The sequence below is a fragment of the Dermochelys coriacea genome, chromosome 7, assembly GCF_009764565.3.
Source record: "Dermochelys coriacea isolate rDerCor1 chromosome 7, rDerCor1.pri.v4, whole genome shotgun sequence".
In the NCBI taxonomy this organism is placed as follows: domain Eukaryota; kingdom Metazoa; phylum Chordata; order Testudines; family Dermochelyidae; genus Dermochelys; species Dermochelys coriacea.
This window is the reverse complement of record NC_050074.1, coordinates 79,188,026-79,209,400: the sequence shown is the minus strand read 5'-3', so window position 1 is coordinate 79,209,400 and position 21,375 is coordinate 79,188,026. Positions and strand designations below refer to the sequence as shown.

Genomic DNA, 21,375 nt, shown 5'->3' with positions numbered 1-21,375 from the left:
CGGCCTTGATTTCCTCTCTTTTGGCTGCTGGGATTCGGTAGGGTCTCAATGTTACCTTGGCTCCAGGGATCATGCGGATATGGTGATAGGTCTCAGTTGTCCGCCCTAGTTTTGTAGAGAACACATCTCTGTTGCGATTAATCATGTCGGCTGCCTCGATCTTTTGGATCGGCATCAAGTCAGATGATATCCTCACTTGCTCGTGTAAGTTATCCTCCTGTGGAAGGGTCTCCTGCATGACTAAGCATGCCTCTCGATCGTGCCAAGGTTTTAGAAGATTGATGTGGTAAATTTGCTCCGATTTCCGGCGGCCTGGCTGCCGCACCTTATAGTTCACCTCTCCCAAGGCTTTGATTATTTCGTAGGGTCCCTGCCACTGGGCCAACAGTTTACTTTCTGCTGTGGGCACCAGTACCATCACCCAATCCGCTGGTTGGAACCATCGAAGCTTCGCTTGGTCGTTATAATGGGTTCGTTGGATCTCCTGTGCTCTCTCCAAGTGTTCCCATACAATGGGCGTAACTCCACAATTAAAGTTGTCAGCTGACATAGGGAGTAGAGGCATGATAGCCTTATCAGGGGAAAAAGTGAAGAAATGGAGTGGCAGTAGAACTTCCTCTTCCAGTTCTTCTTCCTCATCTGCTATGGAGAGCGGCTCAGTCTCTGGTGGTCAAGAGACCAATGGAGATGGCAAACTTGTAGGCCTTCGGCTTTGCTCTATGGGAGGCTTCCCAAACTATGCTCTATACATGTCCCAAGAATCCCAGTATGGCCAATATGGAGGGAGTGGCACCTGGGGTTGCATCCATGGCAGTCCATACCAGGGCCCTGGTCTGGTTGTGAATAGTGAGTACATGTAGAGGATGCCTTTTTTGCCTGTCCCGAGTATGAAGGTGGGACGGAGTACTCCTCCTCCTCTTCCTTGCTGGGAAAGGGCAGTGCTGTCCTCAGAGGGGAAAGAGAGCAATGCTGAAATTCCAGAGAAGAGGACAGAAGCAGAGGGAGGTTGTGTCTGAGTAGTGGTGACTCAGGCAGATCAGATACAAGCAGGTCCTTGGAGTATCTGAACTCCTGGATGCAGGGGAGGAGCATCATCAGCACTGGCGGATGAATCAGTGCCAAGGGAGAGGTTCATTCTCTTGAGCAGACAGTAGATGGAGCTGAGCACTTGCTCAGTGTCAAGGATTTGCTCGGTGCTGAGGACTTGCTCAGTACCAGTGATTTCACCTGTGCCATGGTGCCTGAAGTTGATCTGGCTGGAGTGGTCAGCACTGTTCTTGAAGGTCTTAGTCCTGTCTCTGGTGATGACAGCTGTAGGTCTGCCAGCTTAGGGTCTTTAGATCTGTGCTTAGCTCTGGCACTGGAGGTACTTGGATGGTCCCTGGAGCTATATTCCCTTTCTGAGGATGTCGAGGCAACTGACCTTGCAGGGGGTGGCGTTCTGGTGGGCAGAGCCTCAGAGTGTGATGAGGGAACCTGTTTCTTCCCATCAGCACAGGAAGGAAAGATTTTCTTTTAGAAGGACATATCAAATCAGGGCCAGTGAACGACCTAGGGGAATGTGAGAGCTGCCCAGGGCAAGTGGCTCGGCCAGAGTCTGATGCTGGACGCAAAGATCTCTCCACAAGGAGAAGTCGTAACCAAACGTCCTGGTCTTTTCTGGACCTGGTAGTCAGGTTGTGGCAATGAGTATACTTTTGTAGGACATGTCCCTCTCTTAGGCAGCGAATGCCCCGTGGGTGACCATTAGTTACCGGGAAGGCATTCTGGCAGAAAACGCACCTCTTAAACCTGGAAGTTCCAGGCATAAGGGTGAGGGGAAAAGTTTCCCGAAAGATAGACAGACAGATAGATAGATAAATAGATAGAAAAAGCTAAGAACTACTAAACTACACTAAAACTAACAGGTTTCAGAGTGGTAGCAGTGTTAGTCTGTATCAACAGAAAGAACAAGGAGTACTTGTGGTACCTTAGAGACTTGTGGTACCTTAGAGCTTATGCTCAAATAAATTTGTTAGTCTCTAAGGTGCCACGAGTACTGCTCATTCTTTCTGCTAAAACTAACAGATAAGATGCTATCTAACAGGTCAAAATGAGAAGTAGGCTCTGTGGCAGATTCCATAAGAACAGCCATACTGAGTCAGACCAAAGATCCATCTAGCCCAGTATTCTTTCTTCCGACAGTGGTCAATGTCAGGTACCCCAGAAGGAATGAGCAGAGCAGGTAATCATCAAGTGAACCATCCCCATCCCAAACCAAAGATAGTAGAGAAGGAACTGGGCAGTGGTTGGGCTGCACAGCGCTATATCTAAAGGTAAGAAAGAAATCCAGACTAATTTTTTTTCCTGGCATACTGAAGACTTCCAAAAACATAGACTATTAGTTAGTCATAGATTAGAAGGTTAGTGATAGGTGTTCCTGATCATCTTACACAAAGTCAGAGCTCTTCCCATGGCTTATTGCTGTTCTGGTCCAGGGCCTTTATTTCCAGATGTGTGATTTTTCTCTCCCATTATGGGCCCATTTTTGAAACTGTGCTTGATGCAATCAAGGGCACTAAGCCCAGTGCATTTCCCAGTGCATATGTATATCAAGAGTGCACCCACATCTGATATTTAAAAAAAAAAAAAAAGTTTGCACCTGCATTTTGTCTTTTATGTAGCTCTGTAGTAATTACAGCAGTAATTAGAAGATAAAGGGGTAAGAAACTAACAGCAGGAATGCAAGAGACCTACAGGCCTAAATCTATAAATACAGCTTAAGCATTTAGCATAGGCATAAGGCCTTAGGGAGCCTGAATAGGAATAGTTGCTCAATATATTAGCATAAGTAAGTAAACTAACAATGACCTTAAGAAGGCATTAGACTTTGTTTATTGTTTTGTAACAATCACAAGTGCTACAAACTGCTGGTAGGTAACTACAAGAAGGCAGTTTATATCACTTTAAAGTATTTTTGGAGGGGAACATTAGCAGATGCTCAACCGCAGGTAACCATAGTAATCCAATTGACCTATATGTTAATCAGCTTTGCTTAATTAATATACTAACCTATAGGATAATGACATCCCAATATTATAAGGGCGAGAAAGGTAAGATACGGTAAAGGAGGGAAGAGTTATGCATACATATGCATGAGGACCATCAAGGACTATAAAACATCTGATTTTATGTACAACCATTGGAGTGCTTCATCAGCATGCCAGAGTTGGACTGGATCTGTCTCAGCTTTTAGAGCTCTCCCCAAGGATAGAGTGAGTATATACCTGTAATGGAGCCAGTCGCACTGACAGTGTTCTATTACATAACTTCACTTGTTTGGATTGTTTTACTTATTGGACTAATCATTGTAATAATAAAACTTTCACAGTTACAGGTCTTCCCTAAGTAGTGTTGTCACTGCAGTGCCCCACAGGCAGTAATTCTGACAAGAATCTAACATATTAGAGTGCTAATTGGACAAACTAATCAATAATCTAATCAATAATTAATTAATAAATCAGGCAACAGGTGAAAGCTCATGACTAGATGGTGTGCCCACACTTTGCCCCCACTTACATCTACACCGGTCTATTTTGAGCTTTGTGTTTCATTTTTACACCTATATTTTGACAATTCATATATTTAGTATATATTCAGTCAGAATGTAAGATGGAAACAATTATTAATTTCTGCATTAGCATTTAATTTTTTTAATGTTTTGTTGTCTCCAGCTAATGTCTTATTAGTCTTTGGAACAGTTTCCAGATAATACAACTTGATCAAAGGCATTACAATGGAATACCAGCACAATGTTTCAGAAAACCAATGCCTGGAATTACTAACAGAAAAACTCAGAATTTTATTCCGAGAATGCTATTATTAAATGAAGGGAAGAAATTGAAAATCAGTTTCTCATCTTTGACTAATTCATGCCATCTCAGCACCACTCCTTTTTACTACTTACCAGATATACATCAAGATGATAGTTCGCCACCGAAGGACTGGGTGTTTTACTAGGTTTAGGACACCAGATGCTGAGTCATTCTTTTTCACTGTTCCTGCACATGGTTTCAATTTTATAGTCAACCTTTCTTTTCCATTACCACAGGCCAGGTATTGAAGCACATCCTCTGCTTCTGCAGTATTCTGCTGGGAATACAGCCATCTCGGTGATTCTGGAAGCATACTACCAAGGAAAGATACAATAGTGAAAGTTCAGTCCTACCAACAAACTACTGTATCAATCTTCTTTCTCTGCAAAACACCTCAAGTGTCATCTTGTAAAGCAACTGTATATTAAATCTAAACATTTGAGATCTAACTTATAGTACAAGTAAGTTAAAACCCAGATATTTTCTCAGTCATTTTTTATCAGATATCCAAATTCTTTTTTTTAAAACCATGTAAAATATTGTGGGCAAAATGCTATGTCGTCTAAATATTTGTAAAATGTAATTTAAAGCCAAATCTTGACCTCTGCTGAAATGATGCACAAGGGAACAAAATAAAAGAATACATCAGAAACCTTCTCAATTCCCATTCATTGTGCTGCCCAAGGCAGAATTTTGTCCTTTATGTTAAAAAATGTCTTAACTCTTCACCCCCGAACAGAATACCCACATACTCATACCCAAGGAAAATACCCTCACTTAGTAATTACCTTGACGCTATACCTCAGTACCAATTAATCTCCAGTCTCAGAAAAATTTGGAACTTTAGTTCCACAGTAACATTAAAATGTTTAAAGCCAACTCCAAAACAGTATAAATCATAATGAAAAATAGTAATATTGAATTGTTAAAACAGTTCACTAATTCAAACAAACAAAAAGCTAGAGCAGAAAATTAGGTCTTGCTGCATTTGATTATAATCAACATGATCTTTTTCACTTTTGCTAGCCTAGCAAATAAAATAATGTTTCTAAAATTCTCTGCTCTTCAAAGTCAATATATCTAAAGGTAATAAAGAAATCCAGACTAATTTTTTTTCCTGGCATACTGAAGACTTACAAAAACAAACACGTTTGCCACAAGACAAAAGCATACAAGATACATGCATAAACAGACTAACTTAATATTTACTTATTTATTTTGTATTTTAATATTTAATATTTATTTAATTGCTGATTTAAATTATAACAAGCCTCCTAGATAATGTTTGGCAAGTGAGGAATCAACTTCTACAACAGAAAATTCATTTAAAGACACCATAAGCTAGTATTTCTAGAAGAGACAGACCAAAGCTGAACTGATTTAGTCAATATGACAAAAGCAACATTAATAAACTAGGCTTTGATATTGTTTTAGTGCCAGTATAATACTGAATTGCTACTTGTCTTAACAGTATCCACCTAATTTAAATATGTGGAGTATTATTTATTATTGCAGCCTAGCTCATGTTGTAGATGGGGACCTGATATGTGCAAATGGACTAGAAGTCACCCCCATCCCCATTTTTTTTTAAATAAAAAAAGGAAAAGGGTTTTCCTATTGTAGCTCTGAGTGACAAAAGTTTTGCCAACAAAAGTGCAGTGTAGACATAGCCTAAGTAATTTATCTTTCACTTTTGCTCTAGATGCTATTCTCTGTGTCTGAGAACATGAGTTTTACAGAAGAATTCTAGGTAGCACTGCATGCAAATTTAAGGATCTTATTTTCTTCACTGGGAAAACAGTTCTAACAAATAGTTTTAAAATAGAAGATCAATTAAATCTGATACTCAGTAAGTCTAATTTTTTTTGCAATAGTATAATAGTTTACAGTTTACAGACAATATTTGTTGATTTCTTACCACTTGATTTCTCCAGTTTTTAGAAGCATATCTTGCTAGTCTACATTGCGAGACAAAAATTTCTCACCTCTTATTTGTTGTTTTAAACAGGAACTAATATATAATGTCTGCCTGGAAGTATTTATCAGTATTTATACTTCTAACTTCTCAAATGTAACAGTGCAAAGTGAAAATTCTATCATCCCCTCATTATTTTCCCAAAATGTTATTGGATTAAAATGGTCATCAAGAAGAAAAACTTTAAATTGCCTATCAAAATGGAAGGAGTGGGTTCTCTTAAGACAGCTTTATCCCATGATTCCTCCCCCTTTTACATTTCTATTTGGACATTTTGGTATTGTTTTTGCACAATACTGTTCCAATAAAAGTCATAAAAAACAAACTAGAAAATATAAAAACATTTTAATTTAACTTGGTTTTGTTCCATGTTGTATTTTGGTGTATAAGTTACTTTGTCAGATACCTTGAAACCAAAGTTAAACTTTGCTCATTTCAAAATCTCTGATGCTCTTTAATTAAAATGCAATTAATTTTATTAATTAGGTGGTGAGTAGGCTCTTGGAAATAATATTAAAAAATGAAAAATAGGTTTGATAAGACTACATACATTTCAATTTCTGAAGGAAATTAAATTTTTTTATATGGGCCTCTCCTTTTCATCAAATTAATCTTGGGCCCTACAATTAAGTATCTCAGAAAATAAATTCTATGTCAAAGAGATAGCTCCATTTCTATCATAAATATAACATGCTAGAGAAGCAAATAATGTTAGATGAGGCGTCCCCTCAGCTCTCCCAAATCTGCTTTTTGGGGGGCGGGTGCAGGAGAGGATTTTTGTACACTGCAGTATCTTTGCATGACCAGTAATTTCAAAGGCAGGCCTATGTGGAGCCAATATCATGAAGGTGAAACATTGTTTTTGATATTTATTTAGTGTGCATACTTTTGTATTTCTATGACGATACTATATTATGCTAGCAGCTTTAACTACAGTTTTCTGATAATGTGTATATGATGCATGATTTCTTTTCACATAATACTTCTAAAGTGTGTCCTGCAACAGCACAAGTCAGACAAAAATTTATTCAAGTCTTTAAATATTCATGTATCTAAAATTCACTCTATAAATAATCTGTATTAAGAGAATCAATTTAGTATCATCCATCTATCATATAAACAGCAACGACATGTGCTACTTTCAGAGCCAGGAACACTCAAAACAAGCAAATTCTCCCCTGACCCTTTAATTATACATGCAGAACTCAGTGAATGCTAAAATTATTTGATAACAGAGCCCACTCTCTTGGCTAGCTCACAGCTCATATCCTCTGGCAGCCCTCATCTTCCCTCTGCAGATTTGCCACTACATTTTCTTGGACAGTTATCACACAACTGCTTGCTCCATGGGTCTTTGTCCACCACAGCTTTAACAGCATGCTGGCAAACCATCTCCTCTTATGACAGGTTTCAGAGTAGCAACCGTGTTAGTCTGTATCCACAAAAGGAACAGGAGTACTTATGACACCTTAGAGACTAACAAATTTATTTGAGCATAAGCTTTTGCGGTCTACAGTCCACTTCATCGGATGCATAGAATGGAACGAACAGGAAGAAGATATATATATATATATATACACACACACACACACACACACAACATGAAAAGGTGGAGTAGGAGGCTAATTAATTAAGATGAGCTATTATCAAAAGGAGAAATCTCTTTTTATGGGTTCCGCTGTCCCTACCCTATGCTGCTCCTGTCCTCTTATTCCTCCATTTTTACCCCAGCTCCTGATGAGTCACTTGTACTTCACTTATTACACAAGTCAGAAGGAAGAGGTTAAAAGATTTCTGTGTACCAGCACTAACCAAATGGAGACATATTTAACAACATTAAGGCAAAGCTTCTGGCTTCTAATGCTTCAGTGTCAATGAGGTTAATATCTCTAAAGACAGGGAGGGTAGGCTTCTTTTTGCATCTTTTCTTCAAAGTCAAGTAAAATCTCAAAGCCTTTGTTTTATTAGTGAAAATATCTGCCAAAAAAAACCTCTTCCACCTTTGACCTCATATATGCACTAATCTTGTCTTGCTTTGAATATAAAAATCAAACATACTTCCATTGCTCTACCTTTCAATAACAAAATAAGGTATTTTTGTTAAACTGCTACACATTATATTCTTATACACATAAAAAATTTGAACTACTTACAAAGAAAGAAGAAAGAAGAAAACCCCTGGAGAATTTGATACAAATGCGAGGAAGCGCCATTCTCGTATGTAGTAACCCAGTAAGGCATAAACTGCTATGCCGACTGCAAATGTTAAATTTGTTAACGAGCCTGAAAATAAAAATAAAAAAAAAAGCTACTACATCAAACAATAACAAAAACCCACACTCAGATGCCTCAAATTTCTAAGCAGTGAAATACACTAAGTATATACTCTTCCTACAGTACATAAAGACTTTGCAACATTCTTGTGCAGTTATATTGCTTTGAGTTCATTTGAATAAATTAACGGATTCTGATAGCATATGGATTATGTACATGTATTTACTGAATTTTAATATGTAATTGTTTTGTGGGAGGCAATAAAAGCAAAGCTCAATGTAAAAACTGTATAGAGAAGCTGAGGTGGGAGAGGAAGTGAAAGGAAATACTACAACGGATTTAATTGGATGCATGATGACAATTTGGAGTGATCGTGAGTCAGACAAAATTGGAAGAGAACTCTAAAACTGGAAGGGTAGTTAGTGTTGTATAGAAAAAACATGAACTTGACTGATACTAGGGTAAACTTACCAAACTTTCTGAAGAACAAATATCTATAAAAGGTGTTATGGAAAATATACAGTCAATGTCCATCACTAAAGCCTAAGAGCAAACTTTTTCAGTCAATTATGTGAGATATAGTACTAAACTGGAAGTTCTCAAACTGTGGTTGATGAAGCCTTGGCCACTGCTGCTGGCAGCTAGAAACTCTTCTTTAGCACTGCTATCAGGAGCATTATTATTAGCTCCCTCTCCCTGCCAGCCATTGATCTGTTCTTCAGCACTCCCTACTCAACAGCTGAGAGGTACTAAAACAACAAAGCACCTGAAATGGCAAGGAGCGGAGTATCTCTTCAGTCCATCAGGGGCCAGCCCTGCAGGGGAAAAGACTGGGAAGAGCTGAGATAGACAAACAGGAGGCAGACAGAGACAACGTGAGTTGGAAAAGCAGAGACAAACAAATGGGAAGGACCATTAGGGGAGAGGGGGGAAAAAATCAGTAATTGAAAGAACAGGAAGATAGAACAAAAGAAAAACCTACTCCCTCATTCCCAGAAGGCAAGAAAATATAAAGAAACAAAAAAAAAGAGTGTGTGTAAAGATTGAAGAAATAAATGGGGAAAATAAGCTCACAGCCACTACAGTTAAATATTTAGAGCCAAATTCTACCCTCAGTTACTCCAGTGTAAATCCACTAAAATTAGAGTTTCTCTACATTTACAACAGTGTGATGGAGAGCCGAATCTCAACCTTTATAATTAAATGTACATTAAATACTCGCACTGTCAGAACAGAGAGACATTTTTAAAACATTTGATTCAATACAGAATATGAAAAAAGCCCCAAGTATGTGCTATCTTATTTTTGTGGGACAGGAGAAATAAACTATTTTTAAAAAAATGGTGATGGGGGAAGGAGGAAGACTTCTTGCCATCGTAAATATTTTCTCAAAACACTGATGGTGAAATCGGGAAGTTGGGGGGAAAGGGGGTTTCTGGAAAAAAATTTGTAATGCAAAATAGTCCAGAGATTGTTTTGGGAATCATTATGCTAATCTTGAAATATCACCACTACACTGTTGTTAATCACACTGGCCCCAATCCTGCAGTCCTTATTCAAGCAAAATTTTCACTAGAATCATTGATATTTTGGGCGGAATATTACATTTATTTGACTCATGATAGTCTTTAATATGTACTAAAATAACTTCATACATTTAAAATTATTTCTAAAATTGCAAGAATTTACAAAAAAGAAAGTTTTGGGTAAGATATTAGCATCATTCTTAAATCTTACCTGTTAATGCCCAGAAAGACTTTCCTACATATTCTTGTGTCAAGACAAAAGACACTAGAGACATTCCACCATTCATAATCCCAACAATGAAGCGTGACATTGCAAAAATTTCATAACTTGGAGCGAATGCTGTGACATATCCAAAAATGACATCGAAGAACAGACCTGAACAAAACAGAGTATAAAAATCTGGTTTAACAGTCTTCTCAAATAGTGTAAATTTAGAAAAGAGAGAAGGAAGGAAAGAACAGGACTGAATTATTTACCATAACTAGTGTTCTAAAGGTAGTATCTCTGTGGATTCACACACTTGGGGTTACAAACATCTCGGATAACATGAGGACTCCAAGGGGCTCCAAATTGTTAGTATCTATTACCTCATCTCCAAGTCACACACCTGAGGTTTGTAATACCAAGAATGGATATCTAGAAGAGGAAACTTACCTTTAGGCAATACTATCATTCAACACTAGACCCTTCAGCTGGAAGTACAACTACAAAATAAGTGACCACGACATGAATTGTAATCTGAAAATTAAGTCCAGATCAATTAACTCACACCAACACCCCTACCAGCAGGAGCTACTGGTAACTAGATAATGTGACTGGTTGATAGCAATTCAGCGATAGCACAATTATCACGTAACCCCAGTGTTCTAAAATATACTCTAAATCAATTAACAAAATGGTTTAAGAAAATTACCATCTGCAGAAAATGACGATTACACAACTAAATTTCTTCCTTCAAAATTAAGTACAACCATTGGCCTACAATCTTCAGTTCTGAACTTTAGAGCTAAAAGGATGCTTCATACAACAATTTAGAAATCAGGAAATTGAGTCCATAGGGAACCATGGGCACAACTATTTTATTTCATACAAAGATTAAAAATGCAAAGAGCAACTATAATTTAAGAAAATGCAACTGTGCCTCAAGAACCTCTTAATGCCAGCTGGCAAAGGGGCAGAGAAGTAGTGCACAGAGGTTCCCGAGTCTGGCATGTACATTCTAGTTCTTCAAAGAGAGTCACGTGAGGTCTCTACTAAAAGCTTATGTCATTCTGAACCACATCATCACTGAGAGATGTACATATGGATGACATCAGTGGAGCTGTGGATATGTACTGAAAATAAGTTTTAAAGTTTACCAGAGAGGAAAACAGATATTCTTCCAGACAGCAGGTAAGATGTGTGTATCTCTGTCAAAATGTAAGTTAAGCATTGTAAGCCAACACAGTGAAATCCCAGTTTACATACAGAGTCAACAGGAAAGGCAGCACACCAGAGAATAAACTACAAGGGGATCATCATGACTCTGGGGGTACAAACAATGAACTTGGGGAAATATAAGGATAAAGCAAGGAAGACACCACTTTATCCTGCACCTATGAAGTAATCGAGCAGTATGATTACATACATGAAAACAGGTTCTCAAGTAGGCTTGGTTGAAAACGCTGCAAAGGACATGTTGGGTGAGATAAACTTATTTTGATTGGAAGTTAGCCTAAGTTAAATTTAGTCTCTAGGAATCATGTTATGATTTTGTTTTATATGTAACCCTTCTAATTCCGTTACCCTTACTCACTCGCTCTTAAATCTTGATCTTTGATAATAAACTTGCTTTCACTGTAAATATATCTCAGTGCTATGATATTATACAAGGAGCTGATGCTTAGTTGAATCAAACAAGTTAGTGTGTACATTGTCTCCTTGGGGACAGCAGGCGTGATATATCTGTGTGTGTTAGGAGGATAAGGGGCTGGACACTTCTGGGAAATGCTTTGAAGAGGCTCAGGGACTGAGTTACACCTATTGTTAACCTGCTAGGCAAAGTAAGGGTTGGCATAACAAACTGGAGGTGTCAGGGAGCTGATACCCATTTAAAGCACAGCAAGTCTCCCTCTTGCTGGAGGCAGGAAGATAAAGTGATTCTCAGCTCTGGTACTCCGAGAATCATCACAACAAGGTTTTATGGTAGTAATACACAAATTAAGGAGATATAACTAAGTTTCTGGAGAAGGAGGAACTGTAAAAAATCAAGATGGAATTAAAAAACTCATGATAAAAGAACCATGATAAAGAAACTATTGATAAGGTTTCTTTAGAGCATATGGAAGCTCTGCAGTATGTGTCTGATCAATCTTGAAAATATCAGGCCAGGACATAGACTTTCCTTATTACTCAAAATGGCTTGGATGCTATCCCTTTATTCAAATAGAGTCCCTGATGCCATGTGGTTTTGTGCTACACAAAGGGGTCCTAGAAATGGAAGTAATCTTTTCTGAGAAAAGCAAAAGCAGGCCCAGGATTTCAATGGGACTAATTGAGAAATATTATAGGGATGGTAAAATGCTACCTCAGTTGTGAGGTTGCAAGAGAGTGTGGCTGAAATTGACTTTCAAAAAAAAACCTGAGAAGTGAATTCCAATGGGATGAAACTGTTCTGTTTAGACTACACATTAATATATTTTGACATCTTGCCCTGAGACGTGAAAAGCTGCTACAGAGAATTAGTCCCAGTACTACTAACTGTATCTAGACGATCTGCTTTAGTTTAAGTAGTAGGATTAGTGATTTGAGATCCAAATGTTCAAATCATAGAAGGGCTGGATTTCTCACACACTGGCAACAGTGTCTCTTGAGGAGCTCAAATCACTTTAAAAGCACAAGAGGGACAAGGTGGATGAAGTAATATCTTTTGTTGGATCAACTTCTGTTGGTGAGAGAGAAAAACTTTCAAACTTACAGAGAGCTCTCTTCAGGTTTAAAATAAGAACACTCATGACACAACAGGAAGAAAATATATTGTATTATGTGCTGGAGAAAGACTTAGCTTTACACATCTGAAATTGATGGGTCTGTGTGTTGCAAATTCTACCAGAAATTGCAACATATTTTCTTATCTTTTTATGGATAGGCAATGATTTGTGAAAACCCACAGTACCAACTCCTCTTATAATAGACAATAATTAGTGGAAGGCTGGAGAATGCAAGTCAGGTTGCATTCTAGCTGGCTAAGAAGTAGTAAATTCAAAATCCTATGCTGAGGTCTCAAACATGAAGAAAACTCTGGAAGTTTAACATATTGTGCTATACAATATAGCCAATTTGAAAATATTTTAACCAGGAAATAGATTGCCAAATAGTACAGAAAAACAAAACAAACAGACCACAAGTTCAAATGGATCCTTTTTAAACCACAGCTGGTGGAACACCACAATCAACACAAAACAATACAAGCTTTCTTTCCAAATACTCTTGCCTCAGAAATATTCTTATCCCCATCAAAGAAATAAACTTTTAATTGAAAAGTGTGATGAAATGCATACACTGTGTACTTGCAATGGAAAAATATGAAATGCTCTTATTCTGGCCCTCATTTCCTTCAGATTCAGATATTATGTCCAAATTGAAAACGTATAAGAAACAATTATTTTACTTTTATCTTACCTGACATGTACACTGGTTTCCTGCCCAATTTATCTGACAATGGTCCAAAAATTATATTTCCAATAAGCAATCCAGAAAAATACAAGGATGATGCCAGGTTTACTTTATAGGCTTCATGTCTGATTAAGTACCACTGTTGAAAATAAAGGAATCTATAGTTTAAAAACAGTAATATAAATTCATTGGCTTCTTGAAAATATTGAAGAAAACTTAATACTTTTACAACTATGGACTATTTCATGCCATAATTCTGTATTCTGATCTTATGTTATGTTCAACTGAGTTTTGTTTAAAGCTCCATGGCAGATTATGGCCCAACAACTTTTTAAATTTACATACTTCTGTCAAGAAGTTTCATTACAATATATTTCTCATGCTAAGTTTCAATGTTATATGTTCAAGCAAAATAGAAATGCATCACAACAACTTTGGCCCATCAACAGCAACACAGTCAAAGTTATTAGAAATAGGAGATACTGAATTTTTAATAGCATGAACTGGAAATCTTCAGACTTGTTTCTGAAGCACAGGCTTACAATAATAATATGCTATTAAAGCCATTTTGACAGCTTAAAATGGAAAGATGAAAAAAATGTTCATCAGGAACAAAGCAATATAAGATATGCTTTACTAGACTATTGTCTTGCCCAGAACAGTGTTTCTCAGACCACCAGAGGTCCATGGAGCTTTTTCTGATAGTCTGCAGAATAAACCACTGAAAACCAAACAGAAAGGGATCAATCGATTGCACAGGAAGGTGGTGTAAGAGAATCCGTCTCTTATGAGAATAAGTTTGAGAACCATTAACCCATATTACTCTATATCAGGGGTCGGCAACCTTTCAGAAGTGATGTGCTGAGTCATCATTTATTCACTCTAATTTAAGATTCTGTGTGCCAGTGATACATTTTAACGTTTTTAGAAGGTCTCTTTCTATAAGTCTATAATATTGTTGTATGTAATTAAATTAAAATGCAGAGCCCCCCCACTGGTGGCCAGGACCCGGGTAGTGAGAGTGCCACTGAAAATCAGCTCGTGTGCCGTCTTTGGCACGTGTGCCATAGGTTGCCTACCCCTGTTCTATTTTGTAAATGCAGAACAGAATTTATTTTTCTTTGCTTTGCACAAAAGGAGAATCTTTGGGTGAGGTGGTACTGCAATATACAAGCTGTACAAAATATCAGCCACTTTTGAGATTTCCTGTTAGCACACCATGTATGGACACTAGATTGTGTTAAAGAAGGAGCTAGACTTCCTAACTTACATTTTTTTGTGAATTTACTTCAATTATATTAATTTTAAAGATACATTTAAAAACAAAAACACAAAGGAAAAACCAACATCTAAATACTTCATAGGTCATGTTTACTCCTATGAAGTCAGACAGACAATAGAGTAAATTCACATTTGGACATTTAATATACACAATTTGGTTATTTGTTCAAAAATCATGTTGTATCAAGGGAGTCCTAACTACTAACAGTTATTAGATGGCTTACATCAGGAGGTCTCAACCGATAGCTGATGACACCCTGGAAGATCACAAAAAAAGTTTTACTGGGCTTGTAAACTACCCTCTTTCTCCCCATTTTTCCCTTGCATTTTATATATATACATTGTGACAAAGTTCCAAGCCTGAAACTGTGGATCCCACACTTCCTGACGGATCCAGGGGCCTCAGACACTCACTAAGGTTCAAACGTGACCTTCCTTTCACAGGGTAGTGGCAAGAGTCACAGCCTATTGAGTTACTTTCATCACAGGCCAGTATGGGAGATGGAAAGGGGAAATACCCCACAGTCTTTGTCGCTCTGTAGAGCTCAGTAGGCACAGTTCAGCCTCCTGAATGAACCGAGTCTTGCTTCCTCCCTCAAGGGGATCTCTGTAGAGTATGGGCGGGGGGGAACCTGGCCCACTCTCTATTCCAGGTTCCAGCCCAGGGACCCTTATGGGGCTTCGCCCGCCCACTTCCTGGATCCCAATAGGTCCACTCTTATACCTTTGACCGCACTCCTGTCCCGGTTATTTCATTAGTTGTCCCATGTACTCATTTGGTTTCCACGTCCTGTGGACCCCCCTCTTAGGCTGGGGGGGATCCTTTAGCAGTGGATCCTTTAGCCCTCCCACTTCCCGGATCCCAATAGGATCACTCTCTTATAGCCTTCTGGTCTGACTCCGTCACAACATACATAATCTCTAGCCCTTGAAGTTGCAGAGATAACCTTGAAAATGTGCACCAAGCATAAACTGAAGCAGTGATACCAGCCTGAATCTACAGATAGCCTGCAAGAGCAACTCTGAAAGGTATGAGCTGCCCCTTTTATCTATTCTGTATCCATAGAATTTGACTTTTTTCCCAATATGCCATGGAATTCAGCATTTCATTGTTTTGTTTTAGTTAGAGCTCAATATTTTGGTTTGGTCCCCCTGCCCTGCTGGCTGTTGCCTCTGCATTCTCAGCTTTCCCACTCAGGGGAAGATATGTGGATTATAGGGCATGCCTCCTGCACTGTTCCATAGAGCCAAACAACAAGGCAGACATGGCTATCCTCCATTTCTTCCCTCTTCTATGGAACTGGCTCTTTCAGCCAGACTTTCCTCTCTGATAGCTTCCTACCAAAATGCACATCAGAATACTTATCAGCTATTACACCTATTCAAAAGGGTGGCTGCAATATCTGACAAAGGATTCAGGGGCATATACATAGCCACTAGAAAGAGAGCACTCTGCCATTTGAAGGCTAAACGTACATCTTTCCAAAATAATCTCCTGAATTCTTCAATCAAAAGTTTACAAAATCAGGTGACCTTCATTATATGGCAATGCTGTAAACATGAAAGCCCTTGGAGAATCATACTTGGTGTCATCCCAAATAACAAATGTCTCAAAGTCTCATAACTAGGGAACCACTGATTGTTCCCCTAGTCTCATATATTAGAATCAAGTGCTGCCAGGCCAATCAAAGCACTGTGCCTTATTCAATATCAGTCAGCAAGATGACAAATTAATGACATGGCTGCTGCTGTTTGGAAACAGATGTTTAGAAGCCAGTAGTTCTCAACACAGAAACTTTCAATATTTGTCCACTATGAGCAGCATGGACTTCCTGTTTTGCTGTCCACTGAGAGGATGCACTACAAAGGAAAAATATCTTTGAAGCTTTTGTTGGGATCGATTGGTATCGCTGTACTTGATATTCAGCAATGATGATGCCAAAGATATGACAGGAAAACACACTGGCTTTATGTCCAGGATAGCTAACCAAGCCATTGGAACATGTCGATCAATTCAAGGGGAAGCTTTTGGTAGCAAAGAGGATGGCAACAGAACTGAAAACTGGTACTTGGAAGAGAACTTTATGTTATGTTATGAACTTTACAACTTCTTATCTATATTATGTGAAGAAATGGGCATTCAACATGAGCAACTCCTCTTCCACAAAGAAGTTTGCTGGTTTTTACTCTGAAGTTTTGAATTTCTTTTCTGAGCCCAGAGAAGACCTTTTAATTTGGCTCTGCCCTTGCAGAATAATTCACAGATCAGCATTCGATTATTCTGAATACTTCTTTCCAGGAATGGACCATGGCATGGGTTCTCAAACCAGGAATTCCAAAATCCTGGAGTGGGTACTTCCCATATTGCTAAATGGAAAGAGACCCTGTGTTAAATGTTGCCATACCAGGCCAAGATTGAGAACCACAGGCCTACATGAAGTGTGCTGGCATATTCAGCCCAGGTCATAGTGATCTGTGTCCACATACCTAAACTACTACCACAATTATCACAAACTGACATTGTTGTTGTCAGTCTCTCTAGAGAGGTCAAACTAAACAGGTATGGAAGTGAACTATCCTCTCCATCCCTAGATGTGGCCTCTTCAGGTCACAGTTAGAGCAAATTGAAGGGGATTGTGGGGAAGCATGAGTATCATATAAGATGCATGACATCTGGCAGTCTGAGAAAATAAGCATGGAACCCCAGGATGCCATTTTCACACATACAGTAACTCCTCACTGAAAAAGAAAAGGAGTACTTGTGGCACCTTAGAGACTAACAAATTTATTTGAGCATAAGCTTTCGTGAGCTACAGCTCACTTCATCGGAATTAAAGTCGTCCCAGTTAACGTTGTTTCGTTGTTACATTGCTGATCAATTAGGGAACATGCTTGTTTAAAGTTGTGCAATGCTCCCTTATAACGTTGTTTGGCAGCCACGTGCTTTGTCCACTGCTTGCAGGAAGAGCAGCCTGTTGCAGCTAGCTGGCGGGGGCTTGGAACTAGGGTGGACGAGCAGCCCTCCGCTCCCCTAAGCTCCCTGTGCAGCAGTCATCCAGCAGGCTATCAATTGCCAGCAGTTCAGCTATCCCTCCCCACGCTGCCATGTGCTGCTCCTACCCTCTGCCTTGGAGCTGCTCCCAGGAGCCTCATGCTTCCTGTGTGGGGGAGGGAAGGATGGGGGGAAAGAAGGGAGATGGGGGCTAATGTCAGGGTATCCCCCTCCCCCCTGCTCCTGCCCCCCGCCTACCCCTTCTCCATATAGAGCAGGATGGGGACAGGACAGGGCTCAGGATGGAGAGAGCTTGCTGGCTGCAGCTGCTGTCTCAACTTCCTGATACATTGCCTTTTTAAGTGTACTTAGAGTGGTGTCAGCGTACTTAAAGGGGTAATGTGCATTTCTCTCTTTCACACACACTCACACACACACACACACACACACACACACACACGCACTGTACGTCTCTGTCTGCCATGTTGTTTCCCCTCCCTCTATTCGTGCTGCCTTGTAGAGTATGAGGCTACATTAACAACGTGTTAACCCTTGAGGGCTCAGCCGAATGCTAGTTCATCATTTAGCAAGTAAGGCATCCCCTGGGAAATATCCCACCCTCTAACTTCACCTCCTCAAGGAGCTTCACAATCATCATTGCTGTGTACAGTATTAAATTGTTTGTTTAAAACTTATACTCTGTGTGTGTGTGTGTATATATTTTTTTTTCGTTGGTGAAAAAAATTTCCCTGGAACCTAACCCCCCCTTTCCCCCCGACACATTTACATTAATTCTTATGGGAAAACTGGATTCGCTCAACATCGTTTCACTTAAAGTTGCATTTTACAGGAACATAACTACAACGTTAAGCAAGGAGTTAGTGTACATATTTCATATCTGAACTTTAAGGAGACTGAGCAATTACTGCAAATTCACAATAAAATATTCCATAGCCATCTTCAAAGGATCCATACAATCAAGTCCTAGCATCTTTTGCAAAACAGATTACACACACACAGTTACTGTTGCTCATGTACATAATATGGAAAATAAATAAAATGGGAAGTTGTCTAAAAAAAATATTGATAACCATCCCATTACTTTCAAGAAAATCAGAGATTTTTTAAATATTACCATTAAATAACGTACAATATAAATTGATAACAGTTCAGCCCTATTTTCCAAGTGAATTGGCAAAATTCAAAAAATGATCTGATCATGACAAAATGTAGAAAAAAGAAATAATTAAAAGTCAAAAGTGGAAAAACAGAAGTATATGATAAATAGTGGCAAAAATCAAGTCTTATTTTATATTGTAAAAACATACTATCAAAATATTAAGAAATGAATTTTAAATCCAAAACTCTGTAACCAATCAAGTAATTATAAATGATGTATGTTTAACTGACTTCTAGATGACAATTATTGTAGTTAAGTACAAAGCCTGAGAAAAACTAAAAATACTGCCAAATCTTATTTACTGGGTAAAAAATCATTGGGACAACCATGCAAAAGGTTGACAGCAGGCTCTTTATGTTCACACTGAGAACATTATGTAGTCCTTACTACAGGAGGTAAAGCCCCTCTTGAATAAATCTGGAGCTCTGCTTAAGAAAAGACAATAGAGTTTAACATTGGTTAAGTGACTAACAAAACGTCAAATTTCAGAGTGGTAGCCATGATAGTCTCTGTCAGCATCTGATGAAGTGAGCTGTAGCTCATGAAAGCTTATGCTCAAATAAATTTGTTAGTCTCTAAGGTGCCACAAGTACTCCGAAATGTCAAATGGACTGCATAATGACCACATTTTAACAGCTGGACCTCATTTCAGTCTGTGGCTAGAAAGTTTTGGATTTGAAATACATGATGAAGTCCTTGATACGTAGGTGAAACATCAGTATAAAAATACATTAAGCTATATCCAGGCACGTTTATCCAAGAAGAAAGGATCTAAGCTACCGGAGCCACTGCCTTGATGGTAAAATTTAAATGCAGAGGATCAAAACTTGCATTGTAAATGATGGGGTAGCAACTAATTATGCCAGAGAAAATATCTTCACTTACATATCCCTAATTCAGATATTTAACTTTTGGGATGAAAACTAGTTTTCTATAGTTTCTCACCCTTACTCTCAGAACATTTTGAGACAGTTTGGAGAAAGAGAGGAAAATATGTTTACATCAATTAGTTTTCAGACAATTCTTGGTGTAAATGAGTAACTCAAAACAGCTTCTTTTTAAAAGTTGAGAACTTACCAGTTATGACAGCAATATAACAGAAAAGTCAGGAAAATCTAAGTTGTAGATCCACAAAACAATCTTAAATATATTATATAGTGTGGCTGAATTAATACACAGTAAAGAGTATATCAACTCAAATAAGACAGATATCGCTGAAGGAAAAGGGCTGAACTTGGAGGAATATCTAGGAAATGCAACCTCAATCTTCATTAATGGCATCTTCCAAGTGAATATCTGGACAGTCTGAAAATTCAAGACATTTAACTTTTCATGGACACAGCAGCAGTAGCCAGAAACATCTTGTTTCACCTTCTACTAGCCAGGAGACTGTGCTCCTTTTTCCCAAAGGCAGACTTGTTCACAGAGATCCACGGTTTGTCACCTCAGACCTAAACTTCCGCAACATGCTATACTTTGATGTGATTCTCAGACGACAGATTGCTCAGGGCTCATAGCACACATGCTAAATAAAGCAGGGTTGGTAAAAATGGATGATTTTTTTTTAAAAATACAAAAACAAATACAAAACAAAAACAAACAGATTTTTTAGACTTCATTATTTAAATTGTAAGTTTTTCTTTTTAAAAATGAACCTGTTTATAATAAGTTTAGGCCTTAACATATTTTACATTAAATTCAGATTTCATTTTAATCTCTTAAAATATTTAAATAAAAATAAATATGCTGAATTCATGAGCCTCTTTCAAAACCTTTGAGTTAAATGCTGCTTTTCTATATAAAGAAAGAATCGGGGGAAAACATCCAATTTTTAAGATCAAAGTTTATAAATATGGCACAATAGATTATGTACTGTATTAAGATCCTGATCCTGTGGGGGACTCAAGGGTTGGGATACTGGGTGCAAGAGACTGGCTAAGTCTTCACAGGTGTTGGGATCCAGCCTCTGGCTCCAAGTTAGACACCATCATGTATCTCATCAGGATCATCCACTGAGCCCACGTGGGTGTCTCATACTCCTGTTTTATAGCTTCTCCCTACCTGAACTGTGACTAAGTTCTCAAATTATGAATATTTATGACTCTACTCACCACAGAAACTTACTCTCCAGCTCATGGAAAAACACTGAAGTTTAGGTATCCAAAATACTGAAGGTTGTTTTGTTTAATAAAAATAAACTTTATATGCTGTTTGGTGTATTTAATTAAATTCCATTTACTATCCTAATGCAGCTTGGCACAAATCATGATCAAAATGTTAATTATCTAGTATTTATCATTCAACATTTTCTCACACACTAAAAATGTACAATTAACAAAAATCTAAAAATATTAAGCTATATAATGCTTAAATAAATGTACATAGCTATAGTGTACCCTTCTAGGTAGCAAAAAATATATACCAAATCTAGTATAAAGGCTCTACTTAGTTGTAAATCTACATGTTTTAATGGTTATATCAATCAATGAGAGTGCACCTTTCCTTAGAAAATAACTGAAGTACAAATAGAAAAGTTGATTAAAATTGATGACATAAATTGAGGTTTTCCACTTGGTGATTTAAATCTTACACTGTTTGCAGTGTTGTTGAGTCATGTCAGCCCCAGGATATTAGAGAG

The 21,375-nt window shown here is 38.2% G+C and overlaps 1 protein-coding gene across 7 annotated transcripts in view; it reads right to left on the bottom strand.

Annotated features, from left to right (window-relative positions):
* LOC119859462 (solute carrier family 22 member 15-like) overlaps positions 1-21,375 on the bottom strand; it is a 73,340-nt gene that overhangs the window by 38,608 nt on the left and 13,357 nt on the right. For 6 of the 7 annotated variants that reach the window (XM_038411629.2, XM_038411628.2, XM_043518816.1 and 3 more), the window contains exons 3-6: positions 13,291-13,423; positions 9,841-10,005; positions 7,983-8,112; positions 3,947-4,168 (exon numbers count right to left, since the gene is read on the bottom strand). In XM_038411629.2, coding sequence (XP_038267557.1) covers positions 3,947-4,168; positions 7,983-8,112; positions 9,841-10,005; positions 13,291-13,423 — 650 coding nt within the window. The remainder of the gene's footprint in view (positions 1-3,946; positions 4,169-7,982; positions 8,113-9,840; positions 10,006-13,290; positions 13,424-21,375) is intronic. The other variant, XM_043518819.1, reaches the window with a different exon arrangement.